Below are 13,097 nucleotides of genomic sequence, written 5' to 3'. Positions count from 1 at the left end.
GTCTGAGGACCCGTTGTTTTGCAGCGTTTCCGCCACACCAAGGCAGTATTTACAGTGCCTCGTTAGAATAATAAGATATATATGTATCCAGCTAATATATATATATATCTATATATATATATATATATATATATATATATATATATATATATATATATAAAATAAGAAGAAGAAGAAGAAGAAGAAGAAAATATATAAATCCAGATACTATAACAATTATTGCCAATAAAAAAATCTTGTAAACAGCATAAATGAAAGGTGTTGTAATTATTGTTTATTCAAACATTTTGAGGCAAACTTTATTTTACAATTCAACTTCCATAATATTGTTAAAAACATTAATAAACCTAAATTCAAAACCATACACATTTGTTGAACAGTTATGAACAACCCTTACTTTCTGAACAGTGTGAGTCGAATCTTTGGTAACGTGTTATTATTTCTGTGCATTAACGATATAATTGTTTGAATACCCTACTTGTTAAAGGATAAATCTGTTCTACATTTCAATTTTAGTTTCATTGCAAACAAAACATTATGACGGCCATGAGCTGGGTTATTCTGCATTGACTAACTGATTCACCAGCGCAGGTGGATCGTCCGGTGTGGCTGGATCTACGAGGCCAACCGCAATCAACCGCAGTGTCCCAAAGACTAAACCCACTACGAATCTGATCACGCGAAACACCCCCCTCAAAATTCTCCACACCAGCGTCCCCAGCCCCCCGCCTACGGTCATCACCTGGCCCCCCATCTCCGATCCCACCGTTCCCGCGTACCCCTTGCTCTGCTCCCACAGCTCTCCGCCCAGCAGCCTGGTGACCCACCAGGCGTTGTCCGCCACTTCCCCCACGATCCCCACCGAGTCGCCGGCCAGCGTCCCCACCCCGGTGACCCCGGTGTAGCAGCTGCCCAGCAGCTCTCCCACCATGGCCGAGGTGCAGTGGTACAAGCCACAGCCGCATCCCCCCACCAGGTCCAGCACGACCTCCACCGCCCAACGCATCCGAGACACAACGCCGGAGGCCACAAAGTACAGCATGTAGCAGGTGTCTCCGGGCAGCGCGGTGAGAACTCCCAGGTCCTCCTGAAGAATGTATGCCACCTGAAACAACAGGTGAAAGGAGGAGAAAGCGGTTAAACCAGATTGCGGTGCATGCCAGGAGAATGGAGTCCCCATGTGTGCGGTGAGCTGTCTTACCTGTCCAGGTAGGCTGTAGAGGGTGGAGAACACAGGGCGCAGGGGAAGGGTGAGAATGTAGACGCTGGTGGAGATAAGGTAGATGATAGTGCTGTTGGTCTCAGCCTCTTCTGGGTCGATCTCTGCTGTCTGCTCGGCCGTCTCGCCCTCATCTGAAGAATGACCTGACTCTGTTCCGGCTCGGGCCTCTGATCTCCTCTCGTCGCTCTGCTCTTCATCAGGGTCCTGTGGAGATGTCGACCCCTCCTCTCCGTCAGATTGTTTCGGGGTGGCATCAACATCAGCAACTTGATCTTCCACTCTCGCTGCCTGTTCCGTGATCCCTTCTCCAGAGGAGTCCTGATCTGTTCCCTGATCCTCTGAATCTTCAACGCTCTTCGTTGAGGCATCTTGCAGTAAAACTCTCTCAGCGCCAAGTGTGAAGTCCACCGCGGCTTGCCCAGAGCTACCGCCACAGCCCTCAGAGAACAGCTCTGTGACTCCTAGCATCTCCTCCAGCTGCTCCACGTTCACCTGCTGCTCTTCCTCCCCCTCGGCCTCTCGGACCAGGCCCACACTGAAGCCCTGGTCCCCCCCGGAGGGAACGTCACAGCACATCGCCGACCAGAGCAGCTGACTGGCCTCACACCCCTCATCCCCGCCTTGGGCGTCCGGTCCCAGGCGCCCTCGCCCGGTGACCACGTAGAGGGCCCCTCCGACGGAGCTGCACTGTGGGCTGACGGAGGAGAGGACCAGGGTGGTGATGGAGGAGTCCCAGAGCCTGAGAGGAGATTCTTCAGGAACATTGGAGGGCTGAGCGTCGCCCCCGTCTCCTTGGAGCAGGGCAGGGGTCAGTACATCAAGGTCTGGGATTTCGGACTGAAAGAGAAATAGAATAGAGGTTGGATGTCATAGATGGTTCAATTCTATATGGTGGAACTATTGTATAGCTCTGAATATAGGTTCTGTAGTTGAGATTAGAAAGGAGGATTCTTTCTGACCATACAGAACGTATGCCAAAAGACAATGTTTAACTCTTGATAAATATTCAACTGTTTTACTGATGCGTTTGATTAAAGAGTTGAGATAGTTTGACTTTACAACTCTTTCCAGCCAAATTAATGATTTAACAGTTTTCATTAAACAGTTCTATCTTCTGAAATCAATAATTCCCGATTGATAGTTGAGTTACCTTGAATTACCTTGACCTCTGCACTGGAGATTCACTCAAAAGTTCAACAAACAACGTAGTCCCTGAAACATCTGACATAATCCAGAGGCAGCTTTTCTCAGCTGATATCATAATAATACAGAAAAAAAACGTTTCCTCACCACTGCCTCCTCTCCCTCCCTCACAGTCCCTACATGGCCGACGCGGAAGGCAGAGAGGACTGCTGTGTCACAGGTCGGGCTGCGGAGCGCTGCGAAGGCCTGGCCCCCTGGGGCACCGTGGCAGAGCTGTTGCAGGGCTTCAGATGAGGGTCCCCGCGGGGGCGTCTGCCTGTAGAAGCAGTGGCTGCAGTCCTCAGCTGGGAGAGACAAGCCCGGGCCCAGCACTGCCAGGATGCAGGCCGTGACAGCAGCTGCATTCATTAGAGCTCCCTGCCACAACATGCTGGTGCTGGTGCTGCTGGTGCTGACTCCCTCCCACTCTCTCTCCACTCTTCCTCTTGCCCACACACACACACAGAGGGCGTGAGCGATGCTTATCAATTATACAGAGGCTTCTGTATCTGGATGGAAGGATAATGGTGGTCCAGGCTGGTACGTCTCTGTTGTGGTGGCTTGTTGTTCTTCAGTCTCCTCTCGCTCTCTCTTTAAATGTGCCCTCATCCATGCCTTCTGTCTCGCCTTAGCGTTACGTTCGCTGTGTTAGAATGAGAGTGTTGCAGGCACAATCTCGCTTGCGCCTTCATTTCCTTGACAACCTCGCCCCCTCTGTCTGTCCCTCCTCCCTCTCTCTCTCTCTTGCTCTCTCGCTCTGGCTGCACCTCAACCTCAACCCCTCTCTCCCTCTCTCTACTATGGTTACACCTTTAAATGCTTTTTGCTATTAAGTACACAAGCCAAAGCCCACGCCCTGAATGAACCAGCAGTTACCTGTAAGACTGCATTCCCAGAGAGCACTCTCTGCATGGTTTTGTCAGCTGATTGACAGGATCAGTGGAACAGTGATTCATTATGACACACACATACTCTGCACCCTCCAAACAACATGCAGGTGTTTGGACTTGCAATATGCCAATCCCAACGGAACGTTGGCGTTTGCAACCATCTAAGATTAACAGATGATCAGAACATAACACATGAATAACATAGTTTGAATAGTATGTTTATAAATAACATATAAACATATACAACCCTGTAATCTGTGTTAGAATATTAAGAGATTGTGACATTGCTCAGTCATACTCTGGAGTGCAGTATAAATCCCCAGGGAAATGCTTGGCCTGGCCTGGGTTAGGTATCTGTAGTTCTGAATATTAATAATAAGCCTTTTGGGACACTCTACCCTTTCCCCAAATCGTGAAATTTGCATTATAGCAGAAAATTGTTCGCCGTAAAAGAAAACGTCTCACAAATGTATTGGAATGAAGCCAGGCCGCACTCCTTCAGAGTTATAGCCAGCATTATTCACCAGCGCCCGTGGGCTGGGCTGAAGATTGTGTAATTCCTCCCAAAGTGCTGGCAATACAAGGACTTTTGTGATTGACCAAATAGAACCTTAATAAATATTAAAGATTAACAGTTATAAGAATACATACCATTCTACATCATTATGCAATACCCTTGTACTGTATAAAAATGAAGAATTGTATATATATATTGCAAATATTATTGAAGTAGGGTAGAAATGAGTTCACCCAGATGTTATTATTCATCAAAATACCAGGGAGGCAGTAACTGGTATCGTTGCTTTGGGGTGTGATTCCTCAGGCGGGCTAGGTGAAGCCTATTAGTACCTGACTTTTAAAGAGATTGAATGCTGCGTTGGTGAACACACGGTTGAGGGGAAGTGAGCATCAATGTTACAACAAGAACATCCAGAAACATCAGGAGTACTTCAATAAGACCAAAGTGAAATCAGATAAATAACAGGATTTATCTTAATAAAAATCAATACTTTAAGCCAGGTTTAATTTCACCATTTTAATCTAAAATTATGAAAAAGCATCAGTCGAACAATGGCCCGATTTAAACAGAACGTAAACAAATATTATTAATAATGTAAACATAATTCGTAAGGGAACGATCAAAGAAAGCAAAGCTATGACTCTAGAGGGAGATCAATATCCTGTGTTCTTTGTATCATCTTCATTAACGGACAGCTAATAATAGCATAACATATCACAGAGTTGTGTGTGAGACGCATTGTTTTGGCAGTGAGACTGCAGTAAAGCCAACCCTCCACAGGGGGGTGCTTGGCTCCTCTAAACAGGGAGTTGCGGTATTCAACCATACATAATTACATTGCGTTTTGCAAACCAAGGCAGACCAGCACACAGAAACACACCCACACCATGCATACAAGTATAAAATACAAAAACAACCAGCAGCATCTCCTCATCACTCATTGGGGATATCAATGACTAGTTCAGCCTCGTCCCCCTCCCCCCGGTCCTCGTCCCCCCGGTCGCTGTCCAGGTCGCTGTCCCCCTCCTCCTCCGCGGCGTCGCCGCTCAGCATCTGTCGGGGGACCCAGCTGAAGGGGCCGCTGCCCGCGGGGGGGCCCGCGGGGGCTGATTGGTAATTAGCCGTCAGTGGTGCAACTACCTGAGTAGCATGCAGAGAAGGAAAGTAAACAAAACAGAAAGGTTAACAAACCAGGGGTATGGATTAAGGTCAGTGGAACCAAGCTGTGTGTATATGGGTGTGCAGTGTTGCTGATGGTCCAGAAGTAGGTCACAGCCCCCTTCATTATTTGCTATGGATTAATAATTAATAACCTTTGACCCAAAAATCCAGTTCAGAGTGTGTGTGTGTGTGTGTGTGTGTGTGTGTGTGTGTGTGTGTGTGTGTGTGTGTGTGTGTGTGTGTGTGTGTGTGTGTGTGTGTGTGTGTGTGTGTGTGTGTGTGTGTGTGTGTGTGTGTGTGTGTGTGGCATTATAGATGTGATTATCCAGGCAACTGATACCCTTCCTCTCTCACCTTCCCAGGTGTGTCCTTCTTGTTTTTAGGCATCTGAATCTTTCTCTCTTTCTTCACGCGCTCGGCCGGCGGGGCCAGATACTCTGGTGGGAAGGGCATCTGCCCATCACACACGCAAACAGGCCCCATGTGTCACACACACACACACACACACACACACACACACACACACACACACACACACACACACACACACACACACACACACACACACACACACACACACACACACACACACACACACACACACACACAACAAACACATGCACGGTACAACACATACACACACAAAATGCACAAGGACGATGTAAAGACAATGAGGTCATGATAAACCAAAATCAGGAATAAATAACCACAATTAAATAATAAGGACAACATATAACCAACAAATAAAATAAATAAATAAAAACTTAAATAAAACCAGGGGTGTAATTGTCATGGGTGAAAACAGTGGAGCAAGTGTTCACGAAGACATTGAGGGTTAACTGAGACTGAGAGCTCACCGTGTTGAGGTAATCCCCGGAGCCGGAGGACTGAAGGGAAGCTACCCCAGGGCGGGAGAGCAGGGAGAGGTGTGCTGAGGAGGAAGGAGGGAGGCTGGCTCCGGGACTACTCCTGCGCCTGGGAGGGAGACCACAGAAATGAACACAAGGCGTGTGATAAGAGAGTGTGCTGTTGACTATGAGCAAAAGGGGAGATTTGATGCTATTGTGTATTGTATAGCTTGTCTCAGCCAAGAACACAAAAGGATAGGCAATTTTTTCAACCTAAATAGGGAGGGATTCTATTTATTTAGCAGTTTATATAATTAATGACAGAAATCACAGGTGTCTTTACCGGATTTGCACAGAAAGCAAAATACTCCCCAATAAACACCCAAGCCAAAATAAATGGCAATAACAGATATTCATGGTTTCTCAAGTTTTTTTGGTTCACTTTCTATCTACAGCCCTGCTGTAACATATTCATCAAGTAATACAAATATGTTAAAGACATTTTTTAATAATCCTTTAAATCGACCAGACCTTATATTTCTCCCTTCTGCAGCATTACTTTTAACAATCTTTATTTGAGATCATGAGCCCATGAGACCATGAGCCCTTAGATTGAACCTCTACTTTTTTTTAATTAAAACGGTGTAACTAAATTACATGCCAAATGATGGAACAAGAACAAATGTAATGCAAAATAATGTCCGCACCTTGAGACACGTTCAGCACTGATGAGTGTCACAATGAAAGTTTATCGGTTCTTAACAAGCTCACATACTGGGCCAGTAGGCTATATTCGATGGTTTCTCCCTGTATTAACTCTTACTTTTTCCCTGCGTCTCGCTCCCGTTCTCTTTCCCTGAAGCCTTCTGTGTCACTGTTTTCTGAAGAAGCCGTAGCATCCGAATCTGGTAGAGAAAGCAGAGGGAATCTCAGTGCAGGTGTGCAGTTGATTGGCGCACAAAGAATAAAATGCTTTGAAAGAAAAATTTACAATATAAATGCTTAGAAAGGTAGACTGCACCTGAGGAGTCCTCGTCTACCCTCTCATATTGCAGCAGTCTGTCCAGGAGGAAGCTGGAAACAAAGAATAGGACACATATTTACTAATTTTCAACTATTCGCCAATTATCAATGCAATGATTCAGTTATTGAGGTCAGAGCTCCACCTCTTGTCCCTGGAGACCTTGAGCAACTTCCTCTGTGACCTCCGAAGCTCCTCCTGGAAACACTCTTGCTCCTGGAAGAAAAAACAGAACGTAGTTTTGAATAACTGTCTAGTGCAGCTGGTTATTTATTTATCATATAAAAACAGTAATACTTACATAAACAAGAAATTTTAACTTTCGTTTAAGGTTTTTATATTTGCGCTTATAGTCCACCTCGATGTCTGCCAGTCCGTTCATTTCTAGAATAGAATAATACAGAGTTAGAGGACATGAATACAGAGCAGTAGGAACTTGCGTACAGAGTAATAGTACATTAATTACGTACAGAGTAATAGGGCAGCAATACAAATAATAGGACAAAAATACATTGTAATATGAACTTGCATACAGAGTAATAAGACATGTTTACAGAGTGGGACATGAATACACAGAAACATGACATTGATTCAGAGTAATAGGAAATTAATACAGAGTCATAGGACATGAATACAGAGTAAAAGGAAATGAAGACAAAGTAATAGGACATTAGCACAGAGTAAAAGGAAATTAATATAGAGTAATAGGACATTAATACAGAGTAATAGGACATTAACAATGATTAATAGGACATGAATACCACCTCCACAACCTACTATTCTCAATTAGAAGTTAGCAAAGAACACTTAGTAATAAGTGGGTGTTCAAATATTGCCATGACAAGCAAAACTCAAGTAGAATAATACGGATTTGCATACTCACGTACGTATTTCCATTTGAACAAACAGAAGCAAATCAAATCCCTTATAACTTATAACTGTAAAACCAATCGTTATGAGCTGTCTCTTTCATTCAAAGCGTTAGCTACCCGTGTTAGCATTTTTTTTTAGTTTAAGTGTTCTGCCTGCTTGGACTCCTGCGGAAGTCAAAAACTTGGAAGTGGGAACTAACCGCAGAATAACAGGTATGTTCCTAAATGTTAAGTCATTAATAAGAGAATGGAAATATTGGTTCACCTCCTACTTGGGACTTCTTGTGCGACATGCTCTTGTTTACGTCGAGATGGGATGTCGTCATTGATAAGCGCCGCTATGGGCGGGGCCTATTTGAAGACTTCTATGAGTGGGGCTAATGTTCAAAATAGGTTGCACAATGTGTATTTGTGTGATTGTAACGGTTTTGAGTGTGTCCCTTTATGTTGATGAGGTGCAAATGAATGGGTCTATATATCTTTATGGAGCGGGATGGAACTATAAATGGTCCATGCTTTTCAATGTGGCATTCATTTGTAATAGACAACACCATGATACAATAACTAGCTGTTACCTTCCATCCGAATGGGTGCATTGTCATTGATCACACTTTAATTGACGTGTTCATCTACCATATTACAGTAGTGCAGCAGGCTCACCCTGAGCTCAGCACAATCCCTTGCAAGCACCCGCTCCCATGAATTATAGATGAGCAACATTCGCAGAGATGAGTAATGCTGCCTTTGCACCAACATGCAGACAGTGCTGCACGCTGTGTGTGCGCGTGCGTGGTGTATGTGTGTGTGTGTGTGTGTGTGTGTGTGTGTGTGTGTGTGTGTGTGTGTGTGTGTGTGTGTGTGTGTTTGTTTCTGTGTGCATGCAGAGTACATTAAAAAAATACAATAACAGACACAACAAAACAGGCAAAGACATAAATATACTAAGTTCAGGTTATGAACTGCAGGGATTTTAAAGGTTGACGTCTTTTAGAAACTGGGAAGTTCTTACTTTTCCACTGGGATGCAGACAATGTGCAGGGAGCTGTGGGAAATAATTGCTGACTGTATGTTTATGGTGCTTGGGCTCAGATAGAATGGCACACAGTGCAGATATGGATATCCAAACAGAATGCTTTATTGCAGCTTTGATGCCTCAGTTTCTACAGTGGATCCTATCAGATCCCCCAGATAATACTAAGCCAATATACACATAAAACAGCGCTGTCTACTTCTGCAGGCAATGCCACTCCCACTCGAAAGACTATATCTGGCTAGCTGACTTCTTCTCTCCCCTGCATGCCTGACTGCCTGCCTGCCTGCCTGCCTGCCTGCCTGCCTGCCTGCCTGCCTGCCTGCCTGCCTGCCTGCCTGCCTGCCTGCCTGCCTGCCTGGCTGTCCAACTGTTTGTCTGACTGGCTAGTGCACCTTTGTTACCAAAGACACCGGTAGACAGGAATAGAACCTTCTGTCTCTGGCATTGAAATTCTGTCCGACAGCTAGCCCTGGCAGCTAGACTAGTCTTTCTCTCACCCCCCCCCCCCCCGTCCTATCTCCCTCCCTCGCTCCCTCCATCTGTTTATCTCTCCCAAACGGAGTCTCTGGCCCCGTTGCAGGGCGGTGCGTTCTTAGGATGACCTTAGCTCACCCGTCTTGACATTTCTCAGCCTTGCTTGTGTTCAACCTCAGCTCTTTTATTGCTTTTCCTGTGTCAGTATTGTATGCGTAGTATGTTCACCCCAACCCCCGCTCCCACCTTTAACTGCCTTCCTCTCTATATGTGTGCTCTACTCTCTTTACCTCTCTCTCTCTTTCCCTCTCTCTGCTCCCCCCTCTTTTTTTACACTATCATTTTCGTTTCAAATAGGCTCTGGTCTGTCCCTCCCATTTAATCCCTCCCTCCTCTTCATTTCTCTGCTTCACTTCCCCCTGCTCATTCCCAGGTGTCCCATATGTAGCCTTCTTTTCGGGATACCAGAAACTGGCAAGTACTACAGAAAACACATGACTGACAGAAACAACAACTGCAGAAATGGCCTCTCTGTTGCCAAGGTAAGATTCACAAACATTAGACAGGAGATGTGACATTTACTTTAGCAGACATATGACATTTGTCAGGCAAATCATACGCTGAAGATGCCAGCCATACCTATTTGACTCTTATAGTAAAGTATAACATGGAGATCAACTAACCCTCGCCTCTACTGACTTAACCTTCCCTTGGATACTTCTTAAATATTATGTTAATGCCGTTTGTGGTGTGTTTGTGTGTGTGTGTGTGTGTGTGTGTGTGTGTGTGTGTGTGTGTGTGTGTGTGTGTGTGTGTGTGTGTGTGTGTGTGTGTGTGTGTGTGTGTGTGTGTGTGTTGCAGGAGAAGCTCATCGATGCTATAAAAAGGATCCAACATGAGTTGGACGAGTGCAGAGAGGAAGAGTGTGAGATGTACATACAGTCCGTTGGAGTAGAGGTATTTACCTCACACTGTTTTGAAATAAGCATTTGCTAAAACAGTACAGGTATTATTTTCGTTGTGCCTCAATGTTTGTGTTAGTGTAAGGGTAGAGAGTCCATGTATTCATCCATTCACGCCCCCCCCCCAAAAAAAATAAAACAGCTTGACTCCTGTGTGTTTTCAGAACTGCTTTGATGTTTTGGAGCGGGAGGTGCGGTCCGAGTTCCAGAACCTCCACCGTTTCCTGGATGAGGAGGAGAGCCTGGACCTGGAGCGCCTCAGGAAGGCGCGGCAGAAGCAGGTGAAGCAGCTGAGGGGGAGAGAGAGGAAGATCGCAGAGCAAGGGAAGGACCTGGAGAGAGCCGTCACGACGCTCAACAGCAAGCTGGCCGAGGAGGACAGTCCTAAGCTGCTCAAAGTACGTTGTTTCTTTCTTGTCGCTGATTCACAAGCATAAATACAATGAATAAGGATGCCTTTTTTTTTCTTTTTCAAGAGCTCGAAGATTGACCATCTTTAGATTGATTAAAAGACAGAGTGATCACAGTTTTATACGGAGCAGTACATTCTAAAAATAATTTACAATATTTGAAGAATGTTCCAAATAGTATGTTCTATTTTTTGTTATATTATATGAATCCTTTATAGAATGCACTTGCTCCTAATACTGCATATTATTATATTATTTACGTTATTTAAATAATTTAATAGTTCCAAATATATGATATATATTATTCTGTAATGTAAATCATTTTTGGAATGGCTTTGACAATTAGTTATATTAAATAATCAACATTACATTAAAAGAAGGTAATAGTTCCAAAAAGTACATTTGAAAGTTAACTATTCTATAATGAACAATCTTCATGAAATATACAGCTCCAAATAGGGCCTTCTAAAATGTACTATTCTATTCTATTCTTCACACAATGTACAGCCAGGCCCTCAGAATGATCTAGTCCATTCTAGTACGCTAGTACATTCTTCATACACACATTCTTCATGTGCTTTCAGGTCCTTGGAATGATCTAGTACATTATATGAAGCTAGTGCATCTTATAATGATGCCCTTGCATGTATATAATTGACTGGCTTAATCTCCAATGACTATCGCAGAACACAAACACACAATACATACTTCTCCAGGTTAGTTTTCCAGTCCTTGAATGTCAGACCCCCAAACGTCCAATCGGCTCCCGTTATATTCAGACACGTAACCACAGCTGTATCTCCATAATCTGGGGTCTAGTATTACCTCCTCTCCTGTATCCGAGGGGCAACAGAGTGCAGCCCTTGGCCCCTCTTTGCACAGCCACCTTGTCAGCTCTTCCTCTGCACTACGTTGCACTCATTTGATCAATTACAGCCATTGATTGGCTGATTGGTTGACTGTCTTGCTTTCCGCTGGTCTAAATCAATTTCTCATTAAAAGGTGAGAGACAGAAGGGCAGCACAGCGAGGCCGGGGCTGTGTTCACTCTGGACGCTTCCCAATAAAACACTTTCTCTACATTATTACAAATGGCTGTGTTTGTGCTTTTAAGTCAACATGATTTTCACTGTAATCTTTCTTCATGGCAGGAAATTAAAGACCTCATAAAAAGGCAAGTTTTGTGATAACAAAAAAAACTAATAAAAGTAACTAAGTTTTCAAAATTTCAAAATAAGTTTCCCCTGTTCTCACCAGCCTGAGTCCATGCATGCCCAGCATATGCCCTCCCGCTCTCGCCTCTCTCTGTCTGTTACTGTCTGTCTCTCTCTCTCTTTCTCTCTCTCTCTCTCCTCCCCTTAATCTCCCTAATCCCTCTACTGACACACTCCTTAATGTGCTGTCATCTTATCCCTCAACTCTCCTCCTCCTCCACTGCCCCCCGACGGAGCAGGTCCATGGTAAGCTTCGTCCCCCCACGAGAGGTAGAGACCGAGGTCCGAGCAGGTCAATTTGTGGGCCCTATCCAATACAGAATATGGAAGCACATGAAAAGCTGCCTCTATCCAAGTAAGTCCTCCAAAACGACCCCCATTACTCTTAATAATTATGTTCATACAACAATAGCAGAATAAATCACATCCTTCCCTTTCTGGTCGCCTGCCCTCCTCCACCAGACATCACGGCCGTCACCTTTGACCCCGACACCGCCCACCCCTTGCTGACCGTCTCCCCGTCCCGCGCCTCCATGTGGTACGAGGAGGACAAGGACGTGGCGGGGTGCCCGGCCAACCCGCTGCGCTTCCACTACTACTACTGCGTGTTCGGCCAGCAGAGCTTCAGCGCGGGCCGCCACTACTGGGAGGTGGAGGTGGGCCGCAAGACCTCCTGGAGGCTGGGCGCCGCCCGCGACGACGTCCCCCGCGGGGAGATGGCCCACAGCGGCACCCTGGGCGGCATTTGGACGCTGGCGCTGAAGAGCGGCACGCTGGTGGCGTGCACCGACCCGGAGCCCACGGGCATCGTCCTGTCCAGCCGCCTGCTGCGCATCGGCGTGTTCCTGGACTGTGAGCAGCGCGAGCTGTCCTTCTACAACGCCGACAGCATGGCGCCGCTCTACACCTTCTCCCTGGGGACGGCGGCGGCGCCGCTGGTGCCCTTCTTTAACCCGTGTGACTCGGACGACGGGAGGAACACCGCGCCACTCGCCATCTTCAGCCCCTCCCTGTGAGGGGGGGGGGGGGATGTAGAGGATGGTGAAGATGATGACGATGAAGTTGAGGAGGATAATTTTAATAGCGATGATAGTGATGATGACGATGATGACGATGATGACGATGATGACGATGATGACGATGATGACGATGATGACGATGATGATGATGATTATGATGATGACAGTGCTGATTATGATGATAACAATGATGACAGGAAAGGTTTTGGACATACTTAAAATGTACTGCATCATAGAAAGAGGGTAGTTGACACGACCCTTTATCACACA

At 45.6% G+C, this 13,097-nt stretch overlaps 3 protein-coding genes across 5 annotated transcripts in view; 1 reads left to right on the top strand and 2 right to left on the bottom strand.

The window, feature by feature from the left end:
• Positions 1-257: 257 nt before the first annotated feature.
• LOC130391271 (uncharacterized) lies at positions 258-3,177 on the bottom strand. The gene is made up of 3 exons (XM_056601317.1): positions 2,513-3,177; positions 1,202-2,059; positions 258-1,105 (listed from the first exon to the last, which is right to left on the bottom strand). Exons 1-3 carry the CDS (start codon positions 2,792-2,794, stop codon positions 557-559), a joined length of 1,689 nt encoding a protein of 562 aa, XP_056457292.1. The 5' UTR covers positions 2,795-3,177; the 3' UTR covers positions 258-556.
• A 1,114-nt stretch (positions 3,178-4,291) lies between these two features.
• On the bottom strand, positions 4,292-8,061 carry ino80e (INO80 complex subunit E). Of its 3 annotated transcripts, none has more exons than XM_056601332.1 (8): positions 7,982-8,061; positions 7,146-7,228; positions 6,990-7,060; positions 6,845-6,897; positions 6,647-6,728; positions 5,833-5,950; positions 5,330-5,428; positions 4,292-4,954 (listed from the first exon to the last, which is right to left on the bottom strand). In XM_056601332.1, the coding sequence occupies exons 1-8, from the start codon at positions 8,040-8,042 to the stop codon at positions 4,748-4,750; spliced, it is 774 nt and encodes a 257-aa protein (XP_056457307.1). In that variant the 5' UTR covers positions 8,043-8,061; the 3' UTR covers positions 4,292-4,747. The 3 variants fall into 3 exon arrangements, with proteins under 3 accessions (XP_056457307.1, XP_056457309.1, XP_056457308.1); XM_056601334.1 differs by lacking the exon at positions 7,982-8,061 and adding an exon at positions 7,728-7,975; XM_056601333.1 differs by lacking the exon at positions 7,982-8,061 and adding an exon at positions 7,732-7,975.
• A 1,345-nt stretch (positions 8,062-9,406) lies between these two features.
• The window catches only part of si:ch73-54f23.4 (zinc-binding protein A33), a 3,876-nt gene continuing 185 nt past the window's right edge, over positions 9,407-13,097 (top strand). Inside the window, exons 1-6 of the mRNA XM_056601330.1 lie at positions 9,407-9,765; positions 10,085-10,180; positions 10,350-10,583; positions 11,746-11,768; positions 12,048-12,163; positions 12,271-13,097. The exon at positions 12,271-13,097 is cut by the window's right edge and continues 185 nt beyond it. Of these exons, the coding sequence (XP_056457305.1) occupies positions 9,718-9,765; positions 10,085-10,180; positions 10,350-10,583; positions 11,746-11,768; positions 12,048-12,163; positions 12,271-12,824 (1,071 nt within the window). The 5' untranslated portion in view covers positions 9,407-9,717 and the 3' untranslated portion in view covers positions 12,825-13,097. The remainder of the gene's footprint in view (positions 9,766-10,084; positions 10,181-10,349; positions 10,584-11,745; positions 11,769-12,047; positions 12,164-12,270) is intronic.

The sequence above is a fragment of the Gadus chalcogrammus genome, chromosome 11 (genome assembly GCF_026213295.1).
Source record: "Gadus chalcogrammus isolate NIFS_2021 chromosome 11, NIFS_Gcha_1.0, whole genome shotgun sequence".
Lineage (NCBI taxonomy): Eukaryota > Metazoa > Chordata > Actinopteri > Gadiformes > Gadidae > Gadus > Gadus chalcogrammus.
Note: the sequence above shows the minus strand (reverse complement) of the source record. Positions and strands in the feature narration are given on the sequence as shown.